The 24,933-nt window shown below is 50.3% G+C and overlaps 1 protein-coding gene across 1 annotated transcript in view; it reads right to left on the bottom strand.

Moving 5' to 3' along the window:
- LOC130110541 (TSC22 domain family protein 2-like) overlaps positions 1-3,353 on the bottom strand; it is a 67,192-nt gene extending 63,839 nt beyond the window's left edge. Inside the window, exon 1 of the mRNA XM_056277676.1 lies at positions 985-3,353. Within this exon, the coding sequence (XP_056133651.1) occupies positions 985-2,621 (1,637 nt within the window). The 5' untranslated portion in view covers positions 2,622-3,353. The remainder of the gene's footprint in view (positions 1-984) is intronic.
- Positions 3,354-24,933: the final 21,580 nt, after the last annotated feature.

Raw genomic sequence — 24,933 nt, 5'->3', positions numbered from 1 at the left:
GTACATTAGGCCCCCCCAAACATTTTTAGCACCAGCCGCCACTGACCCACACACCCACACAAACACACACACACACACACATGTTCCGCCTGTCACACTTGCAGCCAGTGCTGAGGAATGAGGCCAGTGATAAAACACAGTATGCGTCCGGGTCATTAACTCGGGCTACGTGAAACGTGCAACACGTCTGTCTGTGCTGGTCCTACTCAGGATGGTTAAGCTGGGCTCAGGCTGCAACAGCCGTCCAGCAAACCTAAGAATACCCGGGCTATGTGTTTCGGTACAATCCATAGGAAACGTCTCCGGGCTTAATGTGACACGGTCCTCATGGGGAAACTGGTGCTGAACACTGCATACTACTGGACAGGTTGTATTTACAAGATTTAGGGGGGGTTAGAACGAGGGGGGCTGGCCACCTCCCCTCCAGCCTACATCAAGAGTTATTCCCATTCAGTGTGAAAGCTTCAGCTGTAAACACTCCCCCCACCCCCACCCCCACCCATACACAAACAAGATTGGGTAGCGTCCACTGTTTTGTGAGCAGTCTATTAATGACATTATGCAAAACAAAATTCCTTTCCTCTGTACCAGCTCCCAATCCCCAAAACCCCAGTCCCCGACACCGCCAACCTGCCCCCCCCTTCCCAAACTCCACATATACTCTCAACATAACTCTGCAGGACCTGCTTTTTACTCTTTCTTTTTTAAAGACAACCAAACACTTCCAAACATAGCATGCCTAACACTGGCGCTGGTCAAGAGGGGGAGGCATGCTGAAGACTGCCGAGCATGACCACACCGCTGCAGAATGCCAGGGCAATGTTTAATATGAGGGCCTCGCTCCAACTCCGTCTCTCAACAGACCGCTCTGTTTACTTCAGAGATGGTCACACTGACATCCACAGCACATTGTTGCATCACAGATTGTATAAAGATGGACCAGAAGTAGCACACACACACACACACACACTCGCTCTCTCTTACCTGTCCTCATCCCCATCGATGGGAATAGGTATTCCAAACAAACTGTTGACAGTGGGAGTGGGCAGACCGAGACTCTCAGGGATGAAAGGCTTCACACCATCTTTCCCGGGTAGGGAGCCAGTACCAGGCTGAGGAAGGGCGTCAGATTTCTGCCTGCTGTCTTCTGCTCCTCCACTGGCCCCCGGTGCCTGGGCATATCCCCCTGCACCAGTCGCCTGGCTAGGCATACCTGGGGGGGTGTTGGCGCTGGGCACTGTGGCAGGCACATTCTGGGCGCCACTGTGAGTGGTGGCAGCAGGGATGGAAGGTGCAGTGGCAATGCCCACACCTCCCGAAGGCTGAGGCAGACTGACAGGCTGCTGGAGGCCACTTCCTGGAAGTAGAGGGACACCAGCAGACCCACTACCCACTTGAAGCAGCAGGCCCCTGGCTGAAGGAACCTCCCCACCCTGGGTAACCATACCCAGCCCCTGAGCTCCATGGCCAGCCGGCGTGATGACAGGCGGGGAGCCCTGGTTCACTGCAGGCCCTGTAGAAAGGGAGGCCATGGGGAGGCTCTGAGTGCCTGAGCCCTGCGGCTGGAGAGGAACAAAATGCTGTTGACGAAAGTCTGACTGGCTGGATGAGAGGCCAGGGGGGTGGGGGGAATAGGCAAACTGCTGGGCCTGCGTAGCAGGAGGCATGATGGGAGATTTCTGCAGCGCTGCACCTTGGGACACTCCATTGGGGCCACTGGGAAGGGGGGTCTGAGTAGCGGCAGGTTGCAGGTTGACTTGAGCCTGTTGTGGCTGCTGTGACGTGGTAGTTGAAAACCTTGTGGGTTGGAAGGCACTTGCTCCGCTCCCAATCTGAGGGGCCAAGCCATAGCCATGCTGCAGAGGCTCCTGGGGCCGAGGGTGGTGAGCGGCTGAGTAGCCACTGTCCCCGGTGGACTCCTGACCCTGTGCAGAGACAGTGCTGGGAACCACAACCGAGCCTCCAGTGGTCCCCAATCCACTATCCCTATCTGTGCTTTGATCGAGGGTCACAGCCGGCTTTATGCTGTCCACAGTCCTGCCAACGCTGGAGCCCTCCGAGTCCCGCTCATAGAACTCAGTGCACGTCCATCTGCCCCGGCGAAAGGGCTCCCCGGTACCGTGGTCGAGTTTAATGACCCTGAATCGAGAACTACAGCTTGTGGTGGACGCAGAGGGGGTGCCTACAGGGGCCGGAGCCCCACTGGTAGCCACAGTCACAGGGACCGGTGGCTGGGTGGCCGAGCCGGTAACGGTGGGCTGACTTACAGCTGAGCCGGGCCCAAATCCCCCCGAAACGTGTTGGGGTACGTGACCCAGGCCGATGTGAGCCGGGCCGATACTTTTACTAGAGAACCCACCGTTTACAGGACCTGTTGCTAACGGCTGCCCCTCCTGAGATTCCCCCACGTTGTTTAAGGTCTCCTCAGACGAACTCCGCTCGCATACACCCAGGTCGGCCCGTGACACGTCGAATATTTCGGACGACACGTCCTCGGTCCGGGACTCATCCGGGTCGTCCAGGCTCTCGGTGTCGTCGGTGACGCTGCTGGCCGCCACCTGAGCCTGTGTCACGCTGGTGATCTGGAAACAGCTCTTCTTCTTCGCCGGCATTTTCGACATGTCGGAAAGTCTGCGTCAGTCCGCGGCTGCTGTGCCCAGGGAAGAGAAACGGACGAGTGCTGCGGGTCAACTGTGAAACGAGCAAACTCACGCCTGGGAAATACGGCGCAGACAGGCGCGCCACATTGTCCACACGCCTCCCTCCCCGCTCCGTGTGAGAACCAGCGAGCGGCTCCCCGTCAGCCCGACTTTCGGCTGCGCTCTCCCAGTGACAGCGCCGAACCGCCCGACCGGCCGACCGACCGCCCCTCTCCTCCTCCTCCTCCGGGTCTGATGGGACCACACCGGCCTTCCTCGTCACACTCCGTCCCGGCCCCGGATTAGCAAGCGGGCCCGTGTCGCAGTTCTTCCTAAGCGGTTACTCTCAGCACTTTAGTCCGAGGCGGGCCCGTCCTCCGCCCGCTCTCCCCTCCCAAAGCCGCCTGGCTCTCCAGCTAAGTTAGCCGACCCTCTCTTGCCTTTACCTCGGTGCCAGCATGGGCGACACCATGATGTAAACAAAGCCACGTCCGTCGCCCTGCGGGGAGAACGATATATCCAGCCGCCGCGGAGAGAGAAGCGCCTCCCCTCCCCCTCCTCCCCGGGAAGCCGAGCCCGTCTGCGGTACGGACAAGCTCACTCTTAGCTGACAGACGGACAGATATCCGCCTCGGCCGGAGCGGCTGCGGGAGCGAAGCTAGGAGGCTAACAAGCTAACAGGCTAACCAGCCGCTCTGCCTGCCCCGACTCGCTCGACAAGATGGCACGTCGGGAGCGCGCTGCACGTCGGGAGCGCGCAGCGGTGACGCACCGTGTGAATCACGCGCACCCGGAAAGGAGGGGAGGCGCGTGGGCGGAGACGAGCGTCCTGCGTGTTTCTCTGAATTTATTAATGAGACTAGAAAACACAGAGGTAATTAACACGATGATACGTCAGATTTATAACGCCGAACCTATTTATGGGAAAGACCAGAATAGAGACCTTTAACAGGATCATAACTCGGATTTATGACGGGACCCTATTTAGAATAAAACCAGAATAGATAACGGGAGCTATTTCACACGAGCAGCGGAGGTTACATTTACAAACGTGACGTTTCGTTGCCAAAAAGCGGAAGTGACTCACACGGTTTCCTTTTGAATGAACCATGGCGGGCTCTTCAGGAAATGACGAAACACGTCAACTCGGTTTTCAGACACACGTTCTTCACACCGTCATCAGCATAGCGTGGCTGGTATTTTTGGATACAGGGGCTCATGAAATGAAACATTTCAGAGTGATTATTTTTATAAAGAATAAAGAAGATATATTTCTCCTTTAATTAAATGATAAATAAATATATAATAATAATAAACCCATCCATTATCTGAACCGCTTAAAGAATAAAGAAATAAATAACAGTAACAACTATCGTTGTTGTTATTACTATTGTAAACTACTAATAAGACACGTTAGCCCGTAGTTAACGGGTCTGACCCTTTAGCCGAGCGGTTAGTGATGTCGCCTTGTGACGCAGTACACCCCGTATCGAATCCCGCACCGGGCAAGAAAACGGCCGGCTAACTATTATCCACCGTGCTGTTGTTTTTTTTGTTTTTCTTGCCTGTGTGGGAGGATTAGTAGCCTGGACTGTAGCTGTAGCTGGTCGGGAGTATGGGACCACTGTGGTGCACCGGCAAGAATGCAACGATGTTATCTTCAGCCATGTTTATTGACAAGTAGACGTGCGTGTGCGTGTGCGTGGTTATTTCTCTGGACGCACACACGGACACAACAACCCAGCCACTGAGGATGCACAAGCCAGTGCATCCTTAGTGCCGGTCCCAAGCCCGGACAAATGGGGAGGGTTGCGTCAGGAAGGGCATCCGGTGTAAAATCTTTGCCAAATCAAATATGCGGATCATAAATAAGACTTACATACCGGATCGGTCGAGGCCCGGGTTACCAACGACCGCCACCGGTACTATTAACCAGCAGGGTGTCGGTGGAAACTATGCTACTGTTGGGCGAAGGAGAAGGAGAGGAGGAAAGCATGTCCAGAGGCAGCTAGAGAGGAGGAAGGGTAGGCATGTGGAGGTGAGAGTTGGAACTTTGAATGTTGGCACTATGACTGGTAAAGGGAGAGAGCTGGCTGACATGATGGAAAGAAGAAAGGTAGGCATACTGTGTGTGCAAGAGACCAGGTGGAAGGGGAGTAAGGCCAGGAGTATCGGAGGTGGGTTCAAACTCTTCTACCATGGTGTGAATGGGAGGAGAAATGGGGTAGGGGTAATTCTGAAGGAAGAGTATGTCAAGGGCGTGCTGGAGGTGAAGAGAGTGTCAGACAGAGTGATGAGTATGAAGCTGGAAATTGAAGGTTTATTGCTGAATGTTATCAGCGCATATGCCCCGCAAGTTGGGTGTGAGATGGATGAAAAAGAAGAATTCTGGAATGAGTTGGACGACATGGTGGAGAGGGTACCCAAGGAGGAGAGAGTGGTGATTGGAGCGGACTTCAATGGACATGTTGGTGAAGGGAACAGAGGTGATGAGGAGGTGATGGGAAAGTATGGAGTCAAGAAGAGAAATGTGGAAGGACAGATGGTGGTCGATTTTGCGAAAAGGATGGAAATGGCTGTGGTGAATACATATTTCAAGAAGAGGGAGGAACACAGGGTGACGTACAAGAGTGGAGGAAAGTGCACACAGGTGGACTATATCTTATGTAGAAGGCACCATCTAAAAGGGATTGGAGACTGCAAGGTGGTGACAGGGGAGAGCGTAGCCAGGCAGCATCGGATGGTGGTCTGTAGGATGACTTTGGAGACCAAGAAGAGGAAGCGAGTGAAGACACAGCCGAAGATTAAATGGTGGAAGTTGAAGAAGGAAGACTGTTGTGTGGAGTTCAGGCAGGAGTTAAGACAGGCACTGGGTGGTAGTGAAGAGTTGCCAGATGGCTGGAAAACCACTGCAGAAATAGTGAGGGAGACAGCTAGGAAGGTACTTGGTATGTCATCAGGACAGAGGAAGGAAGACAAGGAGACTTGGTGGTGGAATGAGGAAGTACAGCAAATTATACAGAGGAAAAGGTTGGCAAAGAAGAAGTGGGATAGTCAGAGAGATGAAGAAAGTAGACAGGAGTACAAGGAGATGCAGCGTAAAGCAAAGAGAGAGGTGGCAAAGGCAAAGGAAAAGGCGTATGGTGAGTTGTATGACAGGTTAGACACTAAGGAAGGAGAAAAGGACTTGTACCGATTGGCTAGACAGAGGGACCAAGCTGCAAAGGATGTGCAGCAAGTTAGGGCGATCAAGGATAGAGATGGAAATGTGCTGACAAGCGAGGAGAGTGTGCTAAGAAGGTGGAAGGAATACTTTGAGGGGCTGATGAATGAAGAAAATGAGAGAGAGAGAAGGTTGGATGATGTAGGGATAGTGAATCAGGAAGTTCAGCGGATTAGCAAGGAGGAAGTGAGGGCAGCTATGAAGAGGATGAAGAATGGAAAGGCAGTTGGTCCTGATGACATACCTGTGGAGGCATGGAGATGTTTAGGAGAGATGGCAGTGGAGTTTCTAACTAGATTGTTTAACACAATCCTGGAAAGTGAGAGGATGCCTGAGGAGTGGAGAAGAAGCATACTGGTACCGATTTTCAAGAACAAGGGCGATGTGCAGAACTGTAACAACTACAGAGGTATAAAGTTGATCAGCCACAGCATGAAGATTTGGGAAAGAGTAATAGAAGCTAGGTTAAGAGGAGAGGTGACGATCAGCGAGCAGCAGTATGGTTTCATGCCACGAAAGAGCACCACAGATGCGATGTTTGCTTTGAGAATGTTGATTGAGAAGTATAGAGAAGGCCAGAAAGAGTTGCATTGTGTCTTTGTAGATTTAGAGAAAGCTTATGACAGAGTGCCGAGAGAGGAGGTGTGGTATTGTATGAGGAAGTCAGGAGTTGCAGAGAAGTATGTAGGAGTGGTGCAGGATACGTATGAGGGAAGTGTGACAATGGTGAGGTGTGCGGTTGGAATGACAGATGGGTTCAAGGTGGAGGTGGGATTACATCAAGGATCGGCTCTTAGCCCTTTCTTGTTTGCAATGGTGATGGACAGGTTGACGGACAAGATCAGGCAGGAGTCTCCATGGACGATGATGTTCGCGGATGACATTGTGATCTGTAGCGAGAGTAGGGTGCAGGTCGAGGAGAGCCTGGAGAGGTGGAGGTATGCACTAGAGAGAAGAGGAATGAAAGTCAGTAGGAGCAAGACGGAATACCTATGCGTGAATGAGAGAGAGGACAGTGGAATGGTCAGGATGCAAGGAGTGGAGGTGACAAAGGCATCTGAGTTTAAATACTTGGGGTCAACTGTCCAAAGTAACGGGGAGTGCAGTAGAGAGGTGAAAAAGAGAGTGCAGGCAGGTTGGAGTGGGTGGAGAAGTGTGTCAGGAGTGATTTGCGACAGAAGGGTACCAGCAAGAGTTAAAGGGAAAGTTTACAAGATGGTTGTGAGACCAGCTATGTTATATGGTTTGGAGACAGTGGCACTGACGAAAAGACAGGAGGCGGAGCTGGAGGTGGCAGAGTTGAAGATGCTAAGATTTTCACTGGGAGTAACGAAGAAGGACAGGATTAGGAACGATTATATTAGAGGGACCGCTCAGGTTGGACGGTTTGGAGACAAAGCAAGAGAGGCAAGATTGAGATGGCTTGGACATGTGTGGAGGAGAGATGCTGAGTATATTGGGGGAAGGATGCTGAATATGGAGCTGCCAGGGAAGAGGAGAAGAGGAAGGCCAAAGAGGAGGTTTATGGATGTGGTGAGGGAAGACATGCAGGTGGCTGATGTGACAGAGGAAGACGCAGAAGACAGGAAGAAATGGAAACGGATGATCCGCTGTGGCGACCCCTAACGGGAGCAGCCGAAAGTAGTAGATAGACACACGGACACAACAGGTCTTTGGGGAGACAGGAGGTCCGTCCCTCAAACGGGTCCGACGCTCTCGTAGCAGTTAAAGGGAAGCTCCGCCCCACAACGGAAGGCGGTAAAATTGGTGAGCTACACACACACATTTTGGGACCTTTCTAACAGCCGCCCCCATATTTGCACAGTCAAATTTGCGGTCCCTGAGGAGGACTGGTGGTCTCTGGTGCTGTCTCAGGTACGGCAGGAAGTAGGATTAGATGGGCAACTGGCCGGGGATAGTTCCTGGTATTCACCTGAATCTCCGCTGTCCTGATCCTCCCATTTGCATCTGGGATGACCTTGGTGATGCGGCTGATAGGCCAAAGCGCTCTCGGGAGTTGTGGGTCCACGATCATGGCGACAACGCCAGGTTGTAGTGGAGCCGTCTCTTTCTGCCACTTGGTACGTGTCTGCAGAGATGGAAGGTAGTGCCTGATAAATGTTCTCCAGAATTGGTCAATCAGGACCAGTGTGTGTCTCCAGCGACGACGGCTCAACAGATCGGACTCCGGGTACACCACCTGAGGCAGCAAGGGGTCAGGCCGCCCCATCAAGAGCATGTTCGGTGTTACTGGGTCCGGGTCTGCGACGTCACTGGATACATACCCCAGGGGCTTTGAGTTCAGGGTGCCCTCTACCTCAATTAGTACTGTGCGCAGAACTTCTTCTGTTACAGTCTGCATCTGGATCGTAGCGTACAGGGCAGCTTTGATTGATTTAATTTCTCTCTCCCATACACCACCGAAGTGAGGTACACTTGGAGGGTTGAACACGAATTTGATCTGATGTTTGGCCATCTCTGACTTTAGAATGGGGTGCAAAGCCTTAAACGAGTCATGGAGCTCCCTCTCACCTCCTTTAAAGTTTGTGCCCTGGTCCGATAGAAGCTCTGCTGGTTTTCTTCTGTGTGAGATGAATCGGCAGAGGACCATCTGGAATGAATCCTGGTCAAGACAACTCAGGACATTTATGTGGACAGCACAGGTGGTGAGATACTTGAATAGTATGCCCCAACGCTTCTCATTACACCGTCCAACTCTACTCATGAAGGGCCAAAAACAATCCAGCCTGTAAAGAAAGGTGGTTTCAACAGCCGCAGATGGGCAGGGGGTAGGTCTGCCATCTGTGGTACTGCATGATTTACCCTCCTTCTCTGACAATCAGAGCAGGCGTGCTGATGCCGCTTTACAGCCTTTCTTCCGCAGAGGATCCAGTACTTCCGACAGAGTTCTGCAAAGAGCCGCTCTGAGCCTAGATGACGGAGATCTCGGTCAGCATCCTGAATGATGAGTTTGGTCACCTGGTGGGCCGAGTCCAGGACTATGGGGTGAATGGTCTCTGGGTCCAGCAGGTCACAACGACGCAGCCTACCTCCAACCCGGATCAGCTTCAGTTGGTTGTCATATTCAGGAGCTAGGGTGATCAAACGGCTGGTGGAAGGTACAGGTATTTTGTCCAACAGGTGCTGGAGATCCTTCGCGAAGCAGTCTGTCTGAGCTTGTCTCAGCAGGTCTCTTTCAGCTTCCTGATAGTCTTTTGCAACTGGAGTGGACTGGTTACAAGCCGCCCCGTGACGTGACCGCACAACAGCTTCTACCATGTCCCTGAAACAAGTAAACTGGCTGGCATCGATTTGGTGAGGAAGAGGAGCAGTGGTGATGAAGCCGCAGAAGGCAGCCTTACGCAGCTCGATGCCATCCAAAGGCTCAGCCTCTGGCTTGGTAGGCCAGTGCTGAGGTGACAGGCACAAGAATGCTGGGCTTCACCGGTTCTTCTCAGCCGGCTCCCTTAGGGTCTTCCCATGGGTGATGTCATCTGCGGGATTGTTTGCATAGTCCACATACCTCCAGGCTTAGGCTTCAGTCAGCTCCTGGATCTCAGCGACTCTGGTGCCCACAAACACCTTAAATCGGCAAGACTCTTTCATCAGGCGTCTTTCAGTGCTCTCCAGACTTGCCATTACGTCGTCCTTGGTGGTACGGAAATAGGGCATTTTCTTCACGCGCAGCAGGGGGTGGCATAACGATGTATTCTATCAATGTCCACCCTCACTGTTCCGGGTTCCAGCAGGTGTACTGCTTCTTGGTCTTGCCTTGATCATGTCACCATCTTTCCACTCCTGTAGGGCAACATGTCTCGTTGCAGCTTCTCCACATGATGACGGAGCTCATCAAAGGGTAACTGTATGGCTACATGCAGACACTGCGGTGGCTGGAGCTGCTGGCGGACGACTCTGGCGGACCCCTGGATGGTCTAGCCCAACCTGGACTTCACAGCAGCTGATCCTCCAGGGGGTCCCAGATGGACCAGCTCTACTGGGGTAATAAGATGAGGGTAGTCAGACCCAACGAGTACCATGGGATGGACGCGACCCAGCGTTTGCAGAGGGAGGCCTTTCAGGTGCTTATATTTGTGCTGGAGTGTCTTGACGGGTTGTGAGTGCTCCACCAGTCCCAGTTGTAGCAGTGAAGGCCCTCTGGATTTTGAAAGTCTTTTGGGGGTGACTGGCAGGAGAAATTGAAAAGGAGACGGCTATACCATGCAGAACTCTGAGATCCTGGCGCACAGTCCTCAAGGCAAGGTGCTCCGACTCCCCTTGAAGTTTTAGCTCCTTAGCGGCGGCCGGAAGGAGCATGGTCCACTCTGATCCATCGTCTAGTATTGCGTAGGTCTCCATGGCCTGCTCTCCATTATGTAGCACAACCTTGCTTGACCACCTTCAGGAGCACCTGACTGCAACCGGACTTCCTATCCAGGTAAAGCACTTCATTGGCGGTACTCACTAGGGATGAGGTGTTCTCTGGGTTTGGCTTAGTGTTGAGGTCATGGAGAGCTTCCAGATGTCTGCCGTCACATCTCTTACAGCGGGCCTTCAGTCTGCATGGTGTGGCCTGGTGAGAGCGGCCACAACGCCAGCAATGTCTGTTACTCTTGACCCATGCACTCCGCTGCTCAGTTGTAAGCTGGCTGAAATTAGTGCACTTGTTCAGGTAGTGCTGGTCATTGGCGCAGTATGGGCATGACAGGATGACTTTACTTAGTGGACTGGCTTGGTGAATGAGGACTCTGGGACGGCAGGGCCGCTTGAAGTCTGTTCAGCCCCATGGAGGCCTGTGGTTGGCCTACCAGACTTTGAGTCCTTCTGTCTCTCCCTCTTCACCTCTGTATTCTCTTTGTCCTCTCTCTGCTGAGACTCGTAACCACACTCTTGAATCCTCATCTCGAACTCCAACCAGTCCACGAAGTCGAGCAGAGTAGGGATACGGACGCAGAGGGGGTACAAGTACCTCATAAACTCAGCTCGCATGTCTTGTGGGAGTTTGAACATCAGCCTAGTGACATGGGAACCACACTGAAGCTCAATATGGCCTTTCTCTCCCAGCTGGTCGAGCATGCCCACCAAGGCTCTCACTCTGAGGGCAAATCTCTTAAAGGCAGCTGTGTCGTGGCTACAGATGTTAGGTGCCTCCATTAGGTCTGTGATATGCCTTAACGCCAGCTGGTGGGGTTGCCCATAATGCTCTGCTAAAGAGGCCATGGTGTCTGTATAGGGCTGGGTAGAGTTTGTATATGAGTCTGCAATGAGCAGTGCGTCCTCAAATATCAGGTGGCCTACCAGGATCTGATCACGATGGCAACACCGCTGGAGGAGGCTGGAAGGGGTTCCTCCACATCTTCAACAACTAAGAAAATTCCAATCACCATTCCCTTCAGGATCCGTTGGCTTCATGTGAGAAAACAGAATACAACAACAAAGGTGCCTGTGCTTTAGAGACGCTTTGCCATGGAATGCATACACACAGAGGACGCATGGAACGACAAGTACAACCCTGCTCACTGTGAACTAGCTTTCTTTGGATAATGTTGAACGACATTTCACCACTTACCTCCCACATCTTCATGAATGCAGAAGGATTTTCCCTCATGGACCATGGTAGGCCCTGCGACGCTGCTGCCCTCTTCCTTTGGTTTGATGCCTGCCAAAACACATATGACACGTAAACACATTAGCTATCAAATTAGATAACCCCCTCGCTTCACAAGACATCCTGGCGATTTGAGTAAAATCAGGGTTCAAACACATTATGTGGAAATGGCCAAAGACTTGCATAATTGTTTCTGTCATTTAACAAGCAGAAATAGCGGGAAAAGCTCAGAGTTCTCTGGTTGAAACTTTTCCAACGTGAATTGCTTCTTTTCTCAGTTTTTCATTCATTCATTCATCCATTCATTCACCCTCAGCCGCTTCTCCGGGGTCGGGTCACGGTGGCGATGTGTCGCCTCTCATCCAAGAGGCTTCCTCAGTTTGTGCCTTTCTGACTAGACGAAGCTAGTCTGACTGGCTGCTGATGAGACTCAGAATTTATTCTCTAGGAGTCGTTGTCAGAGCTATTCAATAGCTATCAATAGCTCAATTCAATAGCATATCAATAGCTCAATTCAATAGCATATCAATAGCTCTGAGAACGACTCCTAGAGGATAAATTCTGAGTCTCATCAGCAGCCAGTCAGACTAGCTTGGTCTAGTCAGAAAGGCACGAATTGAAGAAGCCTCTTGGATGAGAGGCGAAACGTCTTCACGGATATATACCAAGTCGAGTTGCACTTGATTCAACTCCTTTGGATAATTAATAATTCTGTTGAAACATAAATAAAGTAGTGGGCCTAGCTATAGAAAGCTGGGTGTTTCATGAACAATATTATGTGTTGTGTTCATTAGTAATTACGCAATCGGGGATTTACGTTACTTTGACTGATGTAAAATGTAGTGAACGTTAGCTAGCGGGTGAGACGGATACACAATCTCCCACTACACAATGGCAACAATGTTCATTCTTACCTGTAATAAAATGTCTCCCACAAACCCGGTCATGACTGGCTGGTTTCCATCCTCCTCCCAGCTCAGCACCAGCAAGTCCTCCTGGCAATGTCGCTAACCTTGTAACGTTAGCAGTGCTCTTCGTCCGCTTTACCCTCTGTACCCACACACCTGGCTGGGGAGATTCAGATTTATCTGATGGAAAACGGAAAAAGCCTAAAAACTTGTTTGCCGGGGTACATTTGGCGCTACAGCCCCACACACAGCAGCACGATTTCGGCATTTTGAAAATTAATTTGTCCGTTCAACTTGTGCTAGCTAACCGTTATGTACGTTAGCTACTAGGCCCTACCCAGCTACTAGTGTAAACTACTAATAAGACACGTTAGTCCCTAGCTAGGCAACGGGCCTGACCCTTTAGCCGAGCGGTTAGTGACGTCGCCTTGTGATGCAGTACACCCCGTATCGAATCCCGCACCGGGCAAGAAAATAACCGGTTACAGTAGCATCCACCCGGAAGTAGCTTGGCGCTCTTTGTTTACAAACACTCTGATCTCACTTATTTGCCTACAATCGCAGGAAGCCGGATGTAGGTGTGTGTCTGGTCGCTGCACTAGCGCCTCCTCTGGTCGGTCGGGCCGTCTGTTTGGGGGGAGGGGGAACTGGAGGGAATAGCGTGATCCCCCACGTGCTACGTCCCCCTGGTGAAACTCCTCACTGTCAGGTGAAAAGAAGCGGCTGGTGACTCCACGTGTATGGGAGGAGGAGACGTCTGGTAGTCTGCAGCCCTCCCCGGATCAGCAGAGGGGGTGGAGCAGTGACCGGGGAAGAGGAGAAGAGGAAGGCCAAAGAGGAGGTTTATGGATGTGGTGAGGGAGGACATGCAGGTGGCTGGTGTGACAGAGGGAGATGCAGAGGACAGGAAGAGATGGAAACGGATGATCCGCTGTGGCGCCCCCTAACGGGAGCAGCCTAAAGTAGTAGTAGTGGTAGTAGTAGTAGTAGTAGTAGTGGTAGTAGTAATGGTAGTTTATAGTAAGGAATCGAAACGTTAAGCCTCAGTAGTGATTAGCTGTAATGTACACAGAACACAACAGTAACAATGCTGGATCTCTATATGTATGCCAAAGTCTATTCAGGACATTCGGTGGACCAGCCACAGTGTCAGGTGCATGCAGAAATATTACCACCGTTACCAACATTATTTCTCACTGTTCCCAGAAAGAAGACAGATTGTGTTAACCACTGGTTACCAGTAACCAGCCACAACAGCCCAGCATCTGGCTGGTGGCCAGCTTGCATCTGTAGCTCTGTCCGGGAAGCTTCATGTACATGGCCAACTGCACAACAATGAAAACTTTTTACTGCTGACAAATAACCCGCCAGCATTTTTCAGCGGGATGGAAGAATGAAAGCCAGGAATGTGTAGCGCCAGCAAAGGAAATGTGTAAACCAAAGGAATGTGATGTTTATATCAAGATACATGAACATCCCAGCAGCGCCGTTCATTCCTGAATTCATCAGGCCGCATCATCCCAAACCTGTCTCCCATCCTTCCAAAAAAATGGAAGAATGGAGGGATGGCATTGTAGCTTAGCCTGTATTCTGTCAAAAGTCATCTGTCTTTTCATGCACAGAAAGGTGAGTCAGTCCATTTATTGAGAGGAACCTTTCATCATCATCATCTCAGCGACCTCTTCAGCCTGCCCCGTCTGCAGGTACCCCGCCCTTATCAACACCACCGTGTCTTTCACTGCCCCGTCTGGCGACCAAGATCCACGAAAGCCAGTCTAGTCTCTGAGGCCATGCCACAGTAAAAATGTTCACGAGAATACCAGTTCAGTCCTTCACATGACACATTTCAAAACCCCTCCGGGAAAAATAGAATTTTACCTTTTTTTTTTTCTTAATAAAAATTCAAATCCGTGTCCAATTCATGACACAAAACAACAACAACAACAACAACATAGCTCTAAAAGACACAACTTAATGACGTCACATTTTCTTAACCTTCCAGAAAAGACTTGTTCACAGTGACAACTACACATGTAATCCCAATCCAGGACTAACCAGGATTTCCCTCCGACACCGTTGTATGGATTGGCTGATGGGTTAAGTCCTGATCGGAGCGGCGCGAGAAAGCAGGGGAGACCTGGCGGTGTTGTAGCTGCACCTTGCTAATGGACCGAGCCCACACAGGCTGGCAGAACTGGCCCTGATCAGACACCACGTCCCACAGAAGATCCAAAACCTCATCCTTGACTATAACAACAACTTTAGCCTGTGGTTGTCCTCTGGGGCCTCGTTGGCTAGACAAGGGTACCGTCACTCACTACGTTTCCATGACGTTAGAAAAGTGCATTTATTGTGTTAGTGCGACTGAAACTGGACTTTTAAAACACATGTAAACGTGTCAGTCCCACCGAAATCCTGCTAAATGGAATTTCTGGAAGTGGGACTAACACACCTGGATGATGCGGTTGGGGGTGGATTTACTCTGGCATGTAAACGCTTCAACAGGCCCTGAACTGGTCTAGGCACTCTGCGCGTGATCCATAGTTCCCACGACGGACTCTCATCCAATAGCAACCAGCTGAAAGGGGGCATATCGCCACCTACTGTACCGGGGTCGAACTTACTTCCGTCAAGAAATCGATTCTCCCCCGGTTCTTGTATGATGGGACCACGACAGCAGTCCATTGACCTTTCGCAAAGTCCCCCCCCCTTAGTTACTGTTGCTATGCCCATCAAGCATTTCCGAACTATCCAGGAAGTAGCCGGAAAACACCAAAACATGAAGGAAGAAATCAGTGCATTGTGTGGGTAAGAGTAGCAGTAATAACACATTAGCTGTATTAGCTATCAATACTAGCTAGCAGCAAGCTTAGCTTGGAGCAGGCAGGTATTTGTGTTGATTCTGGATGGATTAAGCTGGCCATGGGGTCTGCTATACTGCCAAATCTATTGCCCACATTGCGCTTCTTACGTTCTGGGTTTGGGGAAGGGAAAGAGAATTACACCCCTCCAAACTTTTCACATATCTAGTATCCGGTCTGCAGATCCCATGGGCACACCGTTTCAGCATTTTGCTGTGTGTTTGAAAGCTTGACGGACCGTTGCTAAGGTAGGATTGGACAAGCACCATTCTGGGGCGGTACTTTGCGAAAGGTCAATTACATGGCCTAGTCGAGCTGTAACCGTAGCGCGACTCAACTGTGCATGTAAACGCACTGGCTGACTACTCAATTCTGTGTCGTCCCTGTTTGCGCTGGCCACGAATATGCTGGTGAAGTCTGCGGAAGTGGAGTGCAGAGGTCACCCGTTGGCTCTGGGTGACGCGTGACGTAATACGCTACCTGGACACAAGTTCTGGCTCGAACACCCCCGGCTGGGTCGCTCAGGAAAGGGTGTATGATGTTAAGACCCGGAAACCCTGATCACCCTGGGTTCATTACTGACGATGTGTCCAGGTTGCACCACATGGAGTGTCACAGAACAGTCATGTCAAGTCCGTTTTATTTGTATAGCCCAATATCACAAATTACAGGTTTTCCCCAGGGGGCTTTACAGCAACACAACATCCTGTCCTTAGATTCTTGCAGTATAAGGGACACCCCCCCCCCGCCCAAAAAAACACCTTTAACGGAGAAAGAAATGGGAAGAAACTTCAGGGAGAACAACAGTGGAAGGGTCTCTGTCATGGTTGTGTGGTCTGGGTTTCCAAGGCTCACCTGTTCAATCAATCAATCAATCAATCAATCAATCAATCAATCAATCAAGTGGCATTTTATAAAGTGCCTTTCTAGCTGCAACAGCCACTCAAAGTGCTTTACATTTCTGGTCAAATCTGAATTTCAGACACCTGTTACAATAGAACACAAGCCGTTTTCTGTACAATCACTTCCTATTTCATATGCCATTCCCCGATTGGCTTACCATTTCTGTTCCTGCCCCTGCATTTGATTTTTTTTTTCTTGAGATACTTTATGGATCCCCGTAGGGAAATTCCTCTCTGAATTTAACCCATCCTAGCCGTGTAGCTAGCAGCAGTGGGCAGCCACTGTGCGGCACCCGGGGACCAACTCCAGTTTGTCTTGCCATACCTCGGTCAGCGGTACAGACAGGAGTACTAACCCTAACATGCATGTCTTTTTGATGGGGGGGAAATTGGAGCACCTGGAGAAAACCCACCACAGACACGGGGAGAACATGCAAACCACACAGAGGATGACCTGGGATGACCTCCAAGGTTGGACAACCCCGGGGTTCGAACCCAGGACCTTCTTGCTGTGAAGCGACAGCGCTAACCACTGCGCCACCATGGTTTTGTTTTCATCATCCACTGGAGCAGAAACTAGGAGTCATCAAGACACTACCACCGAACTGACAACATCCCCACCGACGCAGCAGCCGGGGAAGGGCAGAAATCCCACATTAAACAGGGCCTGGTTGTCGCCTGTTCCCCATTCCCTGATCGGCTCTCCAGCGGTTATATATTCCCCCGGTTGCCTTGGCTAATTGTCAGATCATAAAAATTACCCTGTATTAGCTTATGTGGGCCGGGCGCTTCATGTCTCCCTTGCTGTTTGTCCCTGCCGCTCCAGTTTTTGTAAATGATGTTCTTTTATTAAAGCCTTGCTCTATCCAAGTCTGTCTCTGCTTACTGCATTTGGGTCCTGTTCCTGCTCCTGACGTGACAGTATAAGCCGACCAAAAATATGGGCCCAGTAGATCTGCCCAGCTTCTCAGCTGCCCAGTGTCCCAGTCTCTGCTGCCCAGCACCACACTACGGTCCAGGGTGGTCGGCCTGTCCCTGCCGACATCCAGCCCGTTCCTGCTCCTGAGCCGTCAGCTGTTTCTGCTGACATCCAGGCTGATCCCGTTCCCGAGCCTCCAGCCGCCTCTGCCTTGCCTGATCTCGATCCGCCACCAGCCTTTGCCGACTCTTGGCCTGATCTCAATTCCCCACCCACCTTTGCCGATGCCTGGCCTGAGCTCGATCCGCCATCCGTCTTTGCCAGTGACCAGCCCAACCTCCAGCTGCCTGAAGTAGCGGGGTCCTTGGTCTTTGGGTTCCTGTTTGGCTGTTACAGGTGGCTTTTGAGGTTGCCTGATTCCAGCTCCCAGCTTTTCATGTCTCCAGTGGCCCGGCTTCCTATGTCTCCATCAGCTCAGCTTTCCATGTCTCCTGTGGCCCCACCTCCTATGCCGACGCCGCCGATGCCCGCAAGCTGAGCAGCCCCGCTGCCAACGCCCGCACCCTGAGCGGTCCCACCAGCACCCCGAGCAGTGTTGTTGTAAAGCCCCTTGAGGCAAATTTGTAATTTGTGATATTGGGCAGTACAAATAAAATTGACTTGACTTGATGTAGACACAACTGGCCGTGTCTGCAGGTGGGTATGTGTCCTGGTAGCTGCACCAGCGCCTCCTCTGGTCGGTCGGGGCGCCTGTTCGGAGGGGAGGGGGAATAGTATGATCCTCCCATGCGCTACATCCCCCTGGTGAAACTCCTCACTGTCAGGTGAAAAGAGCAGCTGGCGACTCCACATGTATCGGAGGAGACGTGCGGTAGTCTGCAGCCCTCCCCGGATCAGCACAGGGGGTGGAGCAGCGAAGAGTGGGGTAAATTGCCAAGTACAACTGGAGAGAAAAAAAGTTTGGTTAGTAAAGGATCAGTTAGGGTTAGGGTTAGGGTTGGTTTAGAAGCTGACGTGAACTTAGTCCAAGTATCAGGAGAGAGAGTCTCCAAAGCTGTAATCACAGGGACTATCAGTGACTCACTGCGCAGATATGAATTTGGTAAGACAGGATGTGCAGGAGTAGCTGGAGGCCTGGAGCTGAAGAACTAATTAAGGGTTGTACACGTTCAGTTCCCCGTATTACAGACGGGAGGCGCATCTCTAATTGAAATGTTTCATGACGTAGGCTTGGCTAGCATGTCGTGTTCACGACAGCGTGATGCTGAAGTGTTTGCCCTGATGACATTTACTGACAGCAGATGACTGACCGCTCGCCAGTCATACGGAGGCAGAGAGCATCCGACTCTTCTCTTCAGCAGTGTGCAACCTGTTTGTGAGGAATCTCTGTTTTAATTCAGTTATTCGTCACTGAGTTGAATGCGATTGATTGGCTGTCTTTCTCATATGTACTCCTTTAAGCGCGCTGCAGCTGTAGCTCCGGGATTACTGTCTTCTGTAAATCCCTGTTACACTCATTCAGAGAGCAATGGCCAGCTACACGGCCCCTTGTTGCTCATATGAATCATCTCCATCTCACTCTCTCCCCATCTGTGTCTCAAGCCTCCTCTCCTGCTCTGACTTAAGTGACAAATGTCTGGAGTCAAGCTGCCGTCCAGTACGTCAAGGCCAACAAAGACGTCAACTGACTGAGCAAAGTAGGGCAAATGGTCACAGGACCAGCTTGTGAGAAGCAGGAAAACAGCCTTCGATCTATGGTCACACTGCCAGTTGTTGTTGTTGTTGTTGTTGTTGTTGTTTCTAAGAGTCAAAAAATGGGTATGACACACAGATCAGTGCAGGAAGGTTTTCATGCATTCTGACTGAAAGCAGAGGTGCAAAAAATCTCATGAGTTTCCTGGTGTAATACAAACTGGGCTACTCTTAAGGAATTTAATGCCATTTACATTCAAACTAAAGTTACACCGGTGAGTTGTCCAGGAGAAAGAGTGATGGACTGTCTGATTAAAGACCCTTGGTCCATTTCTACATTTTGTATTTTGACTACTACTACTACTACTACTACTACCACTACTACTACTACTACTTTGGGCTGCTCCCATTAGGGGGCGCCACAGCGGATCATCTGTTTCCATCTCTTCCTGTCCTCTGCATCTTCCTCTGTCACACCAGCCACCTGCATGTCCTCCCTCACCACATCCATAAACCTCCTCTTTGGCCTTCCTCTTCTCCTCTTCCCTGGCAGCTCCATATTCAGCATCCTTCTCCCAGTATACCCAGCATCTCTCCTCCACACATGTCCAGACCACCTCAATCTTGCCTCTCTTGCTTTGTCTCCAAACCGTCCAACCTCAGCTGTCCCTCTAATATACTCGTTCCTAATCCTGTCCTTCTTCATCACTCCCAATGAAAATCTTATCATCTTCATCTCTGCCACCTCCAGCTCCACCTCCTGTCTTTTCATCAGTGCCACTGTCTCCAAACCATACAACATAGCTGGTCTCACTACCATCTTGTAAACCTTCCCTTTAACTCTTGCTGATACCCTTCTGTAACACATCACTCCTGACACACTTCTCCACCCACTCCACCCTGCCTGCACTCTCTTCTTCACCTCTCTCCTGCACTCCCCGTTACTTTGATCAGTTGACCCCAAGTATTTAAACTCATCCACCTTCGTCACCTCCACTCCTTGCATCCTCACCATTCCACTGTCCTCCCTCTCATTCACGCATAGGTATTCTGTCTTGCTCCTCCTGACTTTCATTCCTCTTCTCTCCAGTGCATACCTCCACCTCTCCAGGCTCTCCTCCACCTGCACCCTACTCTCACTACAGATCACAATGTCATCCACAAACATTATCGTCCACGGAGACTCCTGCCTGATCTCGTCCGTCAACCTGTCCATCACCACTGCAAACAAGAACGGGCTCAGAGCCGATCCTTGATGTAACCCCACCTCCACCTTGACCCCATCTGGATAGTATTTATTATATGGCACAGGTTCTGATTGTTCTGCAATCATAAAAAGTGTGGCTTGCTGTGGAGTTCATGCCAACAGTCCTGTGGGGATTCAAAGGTTCAATTCCCACTGGTGTCATCATGCTGTAATGCTACGGGCACTGCGTTGGGCATCCACCCAATATTGCCTCACATTTAAATTCCTCCCGCCTGAGCATGTGTTGGGACTCAGATATATGTTACTCCCTTTTGTTTTGGCTCTTAGTTATGCACCGAGGAACGACGTCAACGGGAACAAAATGAATAAAAATGGACCACAGCTAAAAAGATTGACACATTTATTTGATGGTGGAGTTCATCTATCCTGGCAGGGCTTCTGGTCCCACGACTGTGATGGTTGAGTAGATAAGGCTTGGACTTGAAGCCCAACAGTGCTTCCCCTTGCAGGTTCAGAGCCTGCTCACAGCGTTGTCGTCCATTAACATGTCACAGTAAAGATCAAGTGATGTTTGCCCAAAAATGTTGTTACCCCTGCAGTTTGGGACATGCTTAACATGGACAGCATTTTCCTTTCTTTTTTAACTACTTTTATTATTAATCCCCGTGGGGAAATTCTTTCCCTGCTTTAACCCATCCTGGCTGTGTGAGTAGGAGCTGTGTGGCAGCCGCAGTGTCCGGGGACCAGCTCCAGTTCTTCTCTCCATTGCCTTGCTCAGGAGCACAGGGGTATTAACCCTAACGTTCATGTCTTTTTGTGTTAGCAGTAAGCATACTGAGGCTATAATATAAAGAGTTCCACTAGTTTGACAGTTTGAGGTTTTCCCACTTCACACACGTAACTTCAGAAAATAAAACTTTGCAAAGAGTCTGCAGTTAACCTCCACAGCAGGGGGCAAGGCTCTGATCTTCACATCTGAATACTCAAAGTAATGAGAAAAATCAAAACAGCAGAGCGGCCAAGTCCACATGTGACTTGGTAGAGTCTGCTCTGCCGGTGGAGAGCCGGGGGTGTTGCCAGCAGGTGTACCTCCACTAGGTGGTGCTGAAGAGCTCCTCAGTTTTGGCTGGCTGACTTTTGCTATGTTTCACTTTTTGCCATTTATTTGAATTTCTTGGGTCCAGATTGGGTCCTATTCACAAGGAGTGAGTATGCGAGGGCCTTTGCCTTGCTCATAGGCTCTTTACTTGGACAAATGGATCACCAGCATTGGAGTCTTCCCAACTGCTGACTTTGTCTCTCTGGCTTTTATTTATAACCGGGCTTTCACTCCTGCCTAAAACGACCATGGGCGGTCGAAATGACGGCCGATTTTAAAACTCTATATTGATAAACACCCAGTTGAGATATTAATGCATTACATGTGTTAGTATGTCTGTTATGAAACTAACTGACACCAAAATTAATATGTTAACAACTTTAATACTATTTTTAAACAATTTAAAATGGCCGCTGTCCAACGCCTGTAAATACTGCAGCGCCTCGGTGGTAGTCATGGTGCGTCTGTAACCAGACATGTTGGACATCATCACACATCAAGTGTAGACTATTTCTCTCCACTGGAGGGCGCTAGTGTGTTTCTAGGATAGAGCAACGAACTTCACGAAGGAAATGACGCCACCAACACACGTCATGAATACTGACATGACGCGCACGACACGCGCACATTGCGCGCCGTCAGTTTGACGGCTCGTGGTCGTTTCAGGGAGATCTTAACTTTTTGTGTACAGCTGATCTAAAACTCAATTTAATGTAAATATATGCAATTTTAGGGGTATTCACGGAGCGGCAGGTCTGTATCTTTTTTTGACAAAGTTATTAAAGTTTGAAAATCCAAAACGGTCAAAATGACGGCCTTGGTCGTTCTACTTTAATGATCTGCTTTTATCAGTAGTTACTGACTTTATCGGCCCGTCTGTGAGGCCTCGTAAAGAGGGTGTCAACAAGTAGATAAAAACCCAGAAAAGTATCTGTGGCATATCTCCTGCCGCCGGTAGGGGCGCTAATGTCGGAAACGCTCCTGTGGGTGGCGTCAGGGGGTGTAGGACCTACGTGGTCGTGTGGGTTGGAGGCCTCGTAGGATCTCTCTTCGTGTATGTGTGATTCTGTCGAAGCCCTCTGGGGATCAGTGGGATCCAGAACAGTCCCCCCTCACATGACGGTCATCGAGTTACACGGTTACGTAAGGGCTGCGTCTATTTGGAGGAGAGGTCGGGCATGTTTTCGGACGGATATGGAAAATAACACGCCAACCATCCTGGGAGTCAAACATGACAACCAAACACACAACCCTGTGTTTTGGTTTCGTTTGTTTGTTGTTTTTGCTCTCGGCCGCAAACAAGCGACTGGTGTGATGAGTCCCCGGGTGCGCAGGAGGCGGTTACAACCCTCCTGGACGTGTCCAGTGAGCTGGGGAAGCTACGCTGCTTTATGAATGAGGAATTATTCTCCACTAACGGCTGCTGATGGGACGATGTCGCAACATCGACCAGACAGGACCCCACTCCTCACTTTAGAGCAGGGGTGGGCGGTCTAATCTAGAACGGGTTTTGTTCCAGCCAAGCAGTTCCACACCTGTGTCTCCTCATCAAGGCCCTCCGCAGAGACCCTACTGGTTGATCAGTGGGATCAGGTGTGTAACTGCTTGGCTGGAACAAAACCCTTTACCCACACTGGCCCGTTCTGGACAAGACGGCCCCCCCTGCTTTTGAGGAAAGCGGAGCGGGGGTTCTCCCCGACCGGCCCGGGGTATTTCTGGATCTGCACGTGTTTGTGTGCTGCGCTCTGAGGACGGCGTCTGACGGTGCGCTGCGGGGCCTCGACGCGGCCCGTCCAGCTCTGCATGCAAGGCACCGCTGCAGCAACAACACCGGCCTTGTGTCCCGGGGTATTTTCGGTGTCAGGTCCTTTGGTCAGTGGTCATTTTTAGCGGCCCAACCTTGGTTCGACCTCTGACCTTTGGTAAAGCACTGCGGTCCCAACGGTTTGCAGTAAACAGTGTGACCAGACATCAGTCAACGATGCTCTAAAAAAGGTCTTTTTCCAGAAGGGAGAGAGGAGAAATGACGCCGAGCTGTTGCTCCACATCAGCTCCACCAAGCTGAACACGAAACCGTCGTGTCTGCCATGCGCACTGCACGCGCTGAGGCTTCATTAGGAGGCCTCTGCAGACAGATGTGCGGAGCTTCTTCAGCCGCTCTTCTTTCCTGGCTCGCACCTCCACGACGGCACGGCTCACCCGACATAACAAACCTGGCACGAAGCCACGCCAGTCTTTCTGTCGAGGCACGTGGCAAGACCCTGACTTGTCATACAGCTCGAGTGCCAGGATGGCGTGTGTGTGTGTGTGTGTGTGCACACATGGCCATAACGGTCCAGCGGCGGCTGGTGCTAAAAAAAATTGAGGGTGGGGCCGCGCAACTTACCTTGGTGCAGCACACCTGACAGCTGCTAAAACCCCGAGTGTTAATTTACCTCCGAGAGTACAAAAGGACTGTCGGAGGTAAATTAACACTCAGGATTCTACTGTGGTCTCCACACAGTCACCGAGGTATTCAGAAGGACCATGTGGCCTATAGATTTTATCAGGGCTCGTAGACGGTGGGTGATTGACAGTCGAGACGAGGCGTCGTGGTGGGTGTGAACATGATGGACAGCCACGAGAATTGTCCAATCACATCAGATCAAAAAACATTAAAACAATACCAAGTCACTGCCAATAAAAGTGGGCGTGTCTGGGGCGCCCAGAACTGCGCCCCCTGGAAAATCTGAAGAACCCAATCAGACAGCAGCCTCAGGTCACCTGCTCGCCACAAGTTCGAGGGCTTATATAAGGTATGGTTTGGAGGGCGCCCCCTCACCCAGGAAGTATATGTATCCAGACAGGAAGTATATGTACTCAGACAGGAAGTATATGTACTCAGACAGAAATCAACCAAATACCATTTGAACCAGTATTTAATGCTGCTGACAGGCGCTCACAGACTGACAACACTTTTATTTCATCATTATTTGCATTACACAACTACATTATATTTAACATGTTTCAGTAGATTTTCATCTCTTGATATTTGAATGGGGCGGCGTCCCAGCGCCCTCTACTGGCCAGCCGCCACTGACTGTCACACTATCCTCACGCAGCCCTTCCATTCTGCAGCTTTTCATCTCGCACCGTTGTCTCGCGTCATCCGTGTCGCTCCGCTGTGTTCTTGTTGGACTGTTCAGTTCGTTGACTGGTTGTTGTTTCAGTCTTATGTTGATTTCTATCATTTTTTTGTTTTGTTTTGCTCCTTTACTTGGAAGTGTAGCCCTCACGTACAGGAAAGGTGCTATACAGATACAAGTCATTCATTCACTCATCTCCAGCCGCTTCTCCGGGGTCGGGTCGACTGCGCTAACCAGTCATCTAAAGCAGTGGTTCTCAACCGGGGGTCCGCGGACCCCTAGTGGTCCGTGGTGTAATTGCAAGGGGTCCGTGAAAATAAAATATCTTTGAAAAAGAGATCCTATGACATTTATAGAAATAGGATTATTTTACTCAAATGTGACTGAGACCTTTATCTACCTAAACTATAAAGGGTGACAGGACTTTTTTCTCTAATTACATCTGTTTCACAAGTGTAATTTATTGTATTTTAATAAGAGATCTCGCTCCTGTTTGCATTGTTAAAAGTTACTGCATAAAAAGTCTGTTGTTACATATATCTGAAAGTTACTGAATACATATTCTGTTTCGTTACATATATCTGAAAGTTACTGAATACATATTCTGTTTCGTTACATATATCTGAAAGTTACTGAATACATATTCTGTTTTGTTACATCTATCTGAAAGTTACTGAATACATATTCTGTTTTGTTACATATATCTGAAAGTTACTGAATACATATTCTGTTTCGTTACATATATCTGAAAGT

Source organism: Lampris incognitus, chromosome 3 (genome assembly GCF_029633865.1).
Source record: "Lampris incognitus isolate fLamInc1 chromosome 3, fLamInc1.hap2, whole genome shotgun sequence".
NCBI classification, from domain to species: Eukaryota; Metazoa; Chordata; class Actinopteri; order Lampriformes; family Lampridae; genus Lampris; species Lampris incognitus.
This window is presented reverse-complemented; position numbering and strand designations above follow the sequence as displayed.